Source organism: Branchiostoma floridae, chromosome 7 (assembly GCF_000003815.2).
Source record: "Branchiostoma floridae strain S238N-H82 chromosome 7, Bfl_VNyyK, whole genome shotgun sequence".
NCBI lineage: Eukaryota > Metazoa > Chordata > Leptocardii > Amphioxiformes > Branchiostomatidae > Branchiostoma > Branchiostoma floridae.
The window spans coordinates 8,456,251-8,465,339 of NC_049985.1; the positions used below are offsets into that span (position 1 = coordinate 8,456,251).

The following is a 9,089-nucleotide window of genomic DNA, read 5'->3' on the forward strand; positions in this document are numbered from 1 at the left end:
TACCACCGTCTTTCTTTTTTCAGAACAAGACGGCATACAAGAAAAAGGTTAACGATCATACCACAACCCCCCACCCCTACAACCTTTGCTTGGAGAGTATACTTAGTATGTTCCCCATAGGCCAGCTGTAATTTAAGGTTCCAATCATCACCTGACAGTGAGAGATTGCGTAACACAGGCTAGATCACAGTTTAACCAGAACCAAACGTGCTCGGCGGCATGTTCCAACGTACCTTGTTTGCGGCTCGCATGCCTCCATAGTACGTGATGAAGGGTATGAACATAACGCCGAAGATGTCGTAAGTGATGGCCAGCCCGGCGCTCTGTTTGCTGGACAGGCTGAACAGGGTCTCCAGGGTCGACAGGATGATCGGCACGAACCCATATGTGATGGCGGCCTGGAAATACGGGCATGTGCGTGACAAGATTGCAGTCATTTTCAGAAAAACGAACTTATTTCTCGACATAGACCCCAATTAACCTCTGAAAGCTAGTGTTCTGCTAAAGGTGCAACCAGCAGCATTAGATTTCCATGTTTTGTTGTCTCCGGCAATGCACGTGTAACGTTACTTAAACAAGTACACAGCCTCATCATCTTGCTGAATGGTCAAAACTGGAACTTGTGAAACACTTTGATATCACAGACGAAAACTTATAGATCTTAAACCTACATATCTACTGTCACGTAGTTTTAAATTTCATGTTCGCTTACTGCCAGCGCAGCTCCTATGCACATGAAGACCAGAAGCCATCGTGGTGAGTTGAAGACCTGGAGGAACCCAGGTGTGAAGCGCCCCCAGCCGAACCTTGTGCGCGGCGCAACGTTCATCTTCTTAAACTTGGCCATTAGAGGTGTACGGTGGCTCGTCCAAGGGCAGGCGAAGGTTTTATAATTTGACTGGTTGTTTTGGGAAATGTCTGGTGACACCATGACTGCCTCTGGATTGAGAATGCTGAAAAAAGCAACGCATGGGGTCTCAGTGGCTTACAGTAATGTTCTCTTTCATTAATGATTTGGACAAAACATCCCGTATCCTTTCTATATCAGATTGAGGATTTCATTATTGTACAGGTACTAGACTTAAGGCAAAAGGAATGTTTCTCACCCCCTACCGAATATTTAAAATGGAAAACTATAAAAAAATTGTCTTAACTGACCCCATAGGGAGGTAATCAACTGCCATGACAAGACGGAATGACCCAGATTTAAATATGTTACTTACAAAAAGCAATCGCAGATCCACGCAATAGTTCTGAATTCTTGTGTGTTTTACATACGGCTGTATAAACAAAATGTACATACCCTTTTGTGTGGACTTGTTAAAGAAATAGAATCAAACCACCCAAGCGATAGAATGTCTGGATTGAAATGAAGTACATATACACTCGAGCCTCAGGTGAATCATAGAACAATGTACCACAACTCGTCCAACCACTAGTCCCCGCTCCTATGTCCTGTTAAGGAGGACATCACAGTAGGCACCCCTTCCAAAAAAGCTACCCCATACAAGAGACAAAGATGTATCTTCTACATGTAATTATCTCGACTTTGCCCTATAATTAGTGCGGCCTCGGATCATTATAAATCTACTTGAAGAATATAACTTTATTCTATAAATCTCAGGATGGAGTTCTTAACATTTAGTGCATGTCGACAATGTTTTATTCAATAGACATTGAAGTTACACCTGTGGCTGTTCCGACAGGTTTGAAGCCTGACTGTCACTAAAAAAACATTAAAATCTCTCAACCTAACATCTGCTTGGGGGCAGCATTCGAATTCCTGTTTCATTGTTTCCAAGGAGCTTTTATAAATTTAAAGCCCCTTGGTGTTTCAGTGCAATGATGTCAAGTTTGCCGGGCCGGAACCGGCCTTAGTTTGAACAGACCATTTCTTTTTTTTTCAACCTCCTTGGTCAGACCGTACCTCAGGTCAGTACGATTATTACGATGTATATGGTGTTCTATTCCGGTCACAACTCAACTACGGCGTACTTCAGCCAGGTCGTACTTCAGGCAACTACAGTGTACTTCAGGTTTAAGCCGTATCGGATCCACTTCGGTGAGCTACGTCGTAGTAAGCTTAAGTACGGCGTAGTTGGCTGAAGTACGCCGTAGTTGGATTTTGACCGGAATAGAAAACCATAGAGGTGTGACGTAACAAATATCATTTTCACGTTAGCTGGACTTGAACAGACGATCGAAGATATTTTGTCTTCTCCCGTAACAAGAAAAAGAGCTTGCCCCATTCCCCATTGTTGTCGACCCTGAACTGTCATTTCAGCCCACTTCAAAAGAGTGCAAGCTATAGTTTTAGATTTCGCTTGCTCCACGGATCAGAATATTTGGGAGGGGGCTACGTAGTTTGTTTTTTCTAAGAAGTACATCAGTACACGATCCGTTCTTGAAAACAACAATAGTAGATTCAACATATGTATGACACCTGTTAGAAACAAAAACAAACACAACAGCTTACTTTCCATACCTCTGGACTCAGCTGAGTGTTATTGATGACCTCGTCACCGCAATCCAGATCTCTATGACAAGGTCAGACCGCATTACATGTATTAGTTTCTTCAACAAAAGCCGATGCGCACACATGATTTGTCTTCATCTCTGAACATATTGTAGATTGTAGCCTAAACCCGAACACATGAGTAGCACACCGCGAGTACCTTGAGACTTGCTAAAAAATACAATTTACAACAGTTTTTAAAATAGTTCATTATTCTTCAGTTATTAGATGTCTATAGAATCCACCACAGTTCCACCAAAATTCCGATGTGATTGGATGCAGCTTGTAATTACTTTATAAAACCGGTTTGTTACGCCTAAGGGCGGTTTACTGGTTATTGTGCGGGAAAACAGACAACAAAAACCAAGGACGTTATATCAGAAGTCCTTGCAAAAACATAATGCCTGAGGCACGAAAATGAACGGTGTAGAAACTACCATACCTTTGCTTTAAAAAACCCTTCTCAGAAAGAGTCGCGATGTTGTCGCAACTCGAATTTTCAATTCGTTCAGACTAGTCGAACCAGACTACTATTTTCAAAATTGCTCCCAACGCCCGCCCCTCTCCCCCCCAATAAAAACCAGCCCCGTTCGAAGACTGCAACGGAGTCTAATGTTTGTGGTGCATGCATGGTCTGTATCTAGCAAAACATTTATGTTGTGTTGAATGTGATTAAGCAGATAATCTCTCTGGTAATAATGATAACTTTATTGCAGGTTTATGCCCGAAGGCTAATTGCAAACAAAGTAAAGCAGTGGTATACATAATTGTATACTTACCACAGAAGGAAAATGAAATTTATAAATGAATTAAAAGGGAACTAACATCAATTCTAAATCTACTTCTACTTCTACTTAAACTGATTGATGGGTTTACATTCTTTTCTGTATTCAGTGGGAGGTGATTGTTCAATATTTTCACAGTTAAGGGGTTGGACGACTTAGGCAAGAAGATTGTTTTTGTTGGTCGGTAAGGTGTGAGAAAGTCGTCTGATTATGTATTCATTGATAATTCATGACATAATCTATTACAGACTAAAAACCCATTCTGGAGTCTAGTACCCTTTAAGTCCACATTTTGTTTAAAACTAGCTGAAATGTGGAAGGTAAAAGAAACAGACATAGACAAGAATGTAACAAGTTGTGCTTTCTTTTAATAGTCACCAAATATTTTACAGCCAGTGAAACACATTAAGATTATTGCATAACTGTCACCACATTAGATTTTGAATTGCATACAGATGGTTTCAAGACAAATATCTGCATCACTTCTTCATATTTGGTTTTTATTTTATTGATTGATTCGGCTGTATAGGGAGAAATACAGCCAGGGCTACCCAACTAGCCAGAGGCTATTATCAATGGCTAGCCCTGATAACAATACAATACACAATAACAGCATTACGTTTTCCGATATATGAGGTTTGTTTTTCGAACTAGGTTATACAGACAATGCAAGATACGGATTCTTTATATTAACTTACATTCTACCATAGAGAAAATGAGAACAATATTAAAAAGGACACACATTGCTATACCAGTTGAACTTCATATACTTAAAGCATGGTACAGTCATGACAGTGCCTATTTGCAAAATTGCGTAAGTGTGTTATCGGCATTGTCAGAAAGACATAAACTTTTATCAAACGTTGCATAACAAAACATAAATAATCTTTGACATATTGCCGCGAGGGTGTTTGTGCTCACGTGACTACGATGCAAGAATTGTCCGCCATGTTGGCTAGTTAAACGTGGAGGTCATCAGGTCGATTTGAGTTGGCACTGTCACGTGATCATGTCATGCGCATGCGATGTCATAGACATAGGAGGCACTCCCCACTTAACCAACCAATATGGCGGCTGTGACGTCACGTGCAAACACACTCCATGTATTTTTTATTACATGTCAAATGATTATTATTATTGTGCATCTCAAACTCAAACTTTCTCTATAAATGGCTATCATTCTCGACATCACAGGCTCGTGAACTATTTAGTGTACACTGAATTAAAAGATTATGGAAAGACCTAAGTCTTGTAGCACAAAATTCAGCTATTTTCACAGAAATGTGTGTAACAGCAATTGTTACAATAACAGAAATATAACTGCCATTATTGTTGTTTTGAAGAAAACAACAACAATAAAACACGAAGTTGATAATGACTATTTCAAAATGTAGCCAGTTGGCAAGTATAATTTTTGATACTTTTTGTAGTATTTTGGTCTGCTCATAGATTTGCAAACTTAAAAACTTCACACTGGCAATGAAAAAAATCTTGGGTGACTAGTGATCGGTAAATATGATAACTTTATGGTATTGGTATTGCTACTTGCAACACCTGAACTTGTGTAACGTTGCAATTGTGACAAAAAGAACTTGAGCTGAGACTCTTGTACTATAATATAAACTTTATGTTTTAAAAATCATTCCCGAAATTGGTAATTCCTGGACAAGAAATTTTTCAAATACACAAGTAACAGTTGATCTATGTAGTTTTAAGATTCTATTAGAAAAGAAGCATAAAAGGGCTGTAATTAAAGTCTATAATTCTTTAAGTAGCTTTTAATGTTTTGTGTTCTCCTAGTACACTATGCAACTGTTTCAATAATTTTGACCTGCAAGTGTCTACAACATACGAACTACTTAATTACTAATTGGTACATTTTTATTCATTTCGATTCAGCCTGAAATTGGGGGCCTGCAAAATTGCAAGAATTTTTGTTCCTGCCACCAAAATTATTGATACAAATTCCTGGTCGCAGGTGCATACTTCAATCCGTTTGGTTTTCGATAAAGAGGCCTTAATTTCAAAATACATAACTTCTAAAATACTTAGAAAAGAGTGGTGGATATATGCTGGGATGTAGAAAGGAAGCAACACCATTGAGAGCCTTTCTGATGTATAGTGCTCTCAATGGTGTCTCAATGATATCAAAGAAAAATCATCTTTGTCGCTCAACAGTCTCTCCTTCTTTGCAAATGTGGATTTAATCATGGTGTTTCCACACTTGCATGCATGGAATTAAGCTGCGAGGGGATCGGTCCTGTGTGGTAAGATATATTTCCTACATTTGCGGAAATATATCTCACCTGAGATTGACCCTACCCTGTTTGATCATTACACATGTACGTAGGATTAGGCGCCAATGCAGCCGGCTCCGTGTTGTAAATTTGATTTCTACTACCCAAACATTCATCAGCGGTAGCCTGGGCCCCTCCCTGCCCTGTGCCAATAGAGGGATTTCCAGCTTCAAAGGATTCATAGATGGCCTGATACTGTCCCTGCCCTGTCTGCTCATGACCACTAGTGGCTACAACAGTTGTCGTGTTTATGTTGGATTTGATGATGGGCTGGTACTGACCAACAACGTTGTACAGATCATTCAGCTTTGAGTTTGGGGGAATGGGTTCTGTGTTATCGGTGATAGCCTGACACTCTGCCTGACCATGGCCTATGATTGTTACAGCAGCTGTCATGACACGAGACTCGCCCTGCCCTGTCTGATTATGTTGGTTCATATTTTCATACTGGTGATTCTGACCACTGGCCATTGCAATAGCTGTGGTGTTTGTGTTGGATTCAGTGTTGGTCTGAGACTCCAGGCTGTGCCCTGTCTGATGATGTTGGTTAATATTTTCATACTGGCGATCATGACCACTGGTCATTGCAATAGCTGTGATGTTGGATTCAGTGATGGCTTGAGACTGACCCTTTCCCGTCTTATCATGATCATGACTACTGGCCATTTCTGTAGGAATTTGGTCCCTTGGTTGTGTTTCCTCACCTGCGTACATAGCATTTGGCTTTAAGGCAGCCAGTATTTCGTTGTGTGATAAATTTCCAACTTCTACAGATACAGAACGAGTGTTAGCCTGCAACTGACCATGCCCTGTCTGATCATGATCATTGTCAATACTGTAACATTGGTTACCATTATCATTGGACACAACAGAAGCTACTGTGTTTGTGTTGCTACCAACAACAGTGGGATTCGGTTTCAAAGGAGGATTGCTGGTCCTCCCCTTGTACCAGGGGGTGAGAACAATGGTGCCGATTAGGATAATGCCAGCTATTGGACCACACACAGAGAAAATGAGAAAAGCTTGGGGGAAACTGCTTCTTTCTGGCTTGTCTGTTGTAAGGGGTAACGTTTGTGTTGCTCTTGTTTTGTTTGTTACACTAGCTGAGCCTACTGTTGAGGAAGCATTGGTTATGAAGTGCCAGTGGTAGCGAGAGGCGATGGACCCACTGTAACAGGTGTTTGTGCTTCCTGATAGGCTAACAAGGGGGAGTGTGGAGCTTAAGGGGCGTGTTGTTGGGCTAGCAACGTATTCTGTGTTGCTTAATGAAGATGGGACCTCAGATGAAGTGAATGGGCCGGTTTGTAGGCGTGTTGTTGGGCTAGCAACGGTTTCTGTGTTGCTCAATGAAGATGGGGCCGCAGATGAAGTGAACGGGCCGGAGGTTTGAATATCCACAGACAGTGATACTGGGCTACCAGTGCTTCCTAAGTTGCAAAACGAACCAGTTGTTGGAACAGCAGGTAAAGGGCCTGAGGGTTGGATATCAACAGGAGGTGGCAATGTGGGTGCCTCCTCACATATCATTCCTTCAGAATGAACATCTATAAGCTTCTGTCTCCGAAATTTGGCAGGCCAGACACATATTATCTGGTCTTTAAATGAAGGGAATTCAGCAATATTTCGTCTGAAGGGAGCCATTCTACAGTCACAATTCCATACGTTCCTGTCAAGTTTGATGGTAAGAACAGACTGCAAGAATCCATAATCTGAAGGGAGAATGGTAGAGATCCTGTTTGACCGAAGGTTTAATTTTTGGAGTTGGGGTAGCTTTTCAAATGCACCAGAATGGATGTTGGTTATCTGGTTTCTTTCCAGTTCCAAAGTTTGTAGCAGGGGTAGATTTGAAAATGCACCAGACTGAATTATGCTTATCTGGTTGAAGGACAGGTACAGCTCTTGTAACCGGGGTAGATTTTTAAATACACTAGCCTGAATAATTGTCATCCGGTTGTAGGTGATGTGCAACGTTTTGAATTCGGATAGATTTGCAAATGCACCAGGATGAATCGTTGCTATCTTGTTGCGGGACAGGATCAAATTTTTTAGCCTGGGCAGATCTTTTAATGCACCAGACTGAATCATTGTTATCTGGTTAGAGGACATCTGCAACACTTGTAGCCAAGGTAGATTTGCAAATGCTAAAGGACAAATCTTTTTTATATTGTTGGATGACAGGTCCAACGTTCGAAACATGGGCAGATTTTCAAATACACCAGGCTGAATCATTGTTATCTGGTTTCTTGTCAAGGTCAATCTTGTAAACGTCGGTAAATTAGCAAATACACCAGCCTGAATCATTGTTATTAGGTTTTTTGTCAGGTCCAAAATTTGTAGCCGTGGTAAATTTGCTAATGAACCAGGCTGAACGCTAGTTATCTGGTTGGAGTACAGGTACAACTCTTCTAGTCGGGGTAGGTTTGCAAATACACCAGGCTGAATATTTGTTATCTTGTTGTCAGGAAGGGACAACTTTCTGCAACGGGCTAGTTTTGTAAATCCACCAGACCGAATCATTTCTATTTGGTTAGAGGACAGGGACAACTCTGAGAGTTGAGGTAGATCTGCAAATGCACCAGACTGAATGATTTTTATTTCGTTAGAGGACAGGCATAACATTACAAGCCGGTTTAGACCGGCAAATGTACCAGACTGAATCTTTGTTATCTTGTTGTGGGACAGGTACAGCTTTGTAAGCTGGTGTAGATTTGCAAATGAACCAGACTGAATCATTGCTATCTGGTTGTTGGACAGGTCCAACGCAACCAGCCTGGTCATGTCGACAAATGCACCAGACGGAATTCTAGTTATCTGGTTACCTTTCAAATTTAACTCGTAAATGGACGTTTGGACGCTCGGGATGTCGATGAGGCCCAGGTTGAGGCAGTGGCACCATTGGCGCGGTGCACAGCTGCAGCCAGCCTCTTGCGTGTTGAGTTCCTTCAGGATGATGAGAAGGAAAATCATCACGTTTCGAAGCCTTCTTGCCATGGTGTCCTGCTACCTAAACGGAACAGAAAAGGCCACACTATCTTAGTTTTGTCTTTGATCTCCAACTTATAAATGCAAACATTGAACCAAAAAGGTCAAGGCAAATTGAGTGTTATGAGTGAAAGTAATGGTTCCCTCAAGAGAGCAAATGTAGTCAGACTCCAACTGCCCTCCCAGTACTTTGTTTTCCTTTTCAATTAACCGGTCGCTACATTTTTTTACATTTGAGAAATTGACTTGTTTTGGCCTAAATGTCACGGGTTTTGGAATGATGACCTGTTAGTACACATTTAAATGTTTGTAGAATTGCATAAATCATGTTTGTACAATACTATAACGTTTGAATGATTTACTATTGGCTGTTTCTGTCCCTACTTTGCCGCTGTGCTTGAAGGATACCTGCTTCAGTAGTTGTTCCTTTATAGTATACAACAAACAGTTTGAATCACTGCGACTTTAGCTATAGTAATGTTGTTACGTTGATTGTCTAGGGCTGACTAT

At 41.0% G+C, this 9,089-nt stretch overlaps 2 protein-coding genes across 2 annotated transcripts in view; both read right to left on the reverse strand.

Annotated features, from left to right (window-relative positions):
* Positions 1 to 191: 191 nt before the first annotated feature.
* LOC118419423 (solute carrier organic anion transporter family member 4A1-like) lies at positions 192 to 1,505 on the reverse strand. The gene is made up of 3 exons (XM_035825791.1): positions 1,304 to 1,505; positions 713 to 953; positions 192 to 398 (listed from the first exon to the last, which is right to left on the reverse strand). The coding sequence occupies exons 2-3, from the start codon at positions 929 to 931 to the stop codon at positions 192 to 194; spliced, it is 426 nt and encodes a 141-aa protein (XP_035681684.1). The 5' UTR covers positions 932 to 953; positions 1,304 to 1,505.
* A 2,003-nt stretch (positions 1,506 to 3,508) lies between these two features.
* The window catches only part of LOC118418786, a 6,716-nt gene continuing 1,135 nt past the window's right edge, over positions 3,509 to 9,089 (reverse strand). Inside the window, exon 2 of the mRNA XM_035824824.1 lies at positions 3,509 to 8,601. Coding sequence (XP_035680717.1) covers positions 5,619 to 8,588 — 2,970 coding nt within the window. The 5' untranslated portion in view covers positions 8,589 to 8,601 and the 3' untranslated portion in view covers positions 3,509 to 5,618. The remainder of the gene's footprint in view (positions 8,602 to 9,089) is intronic.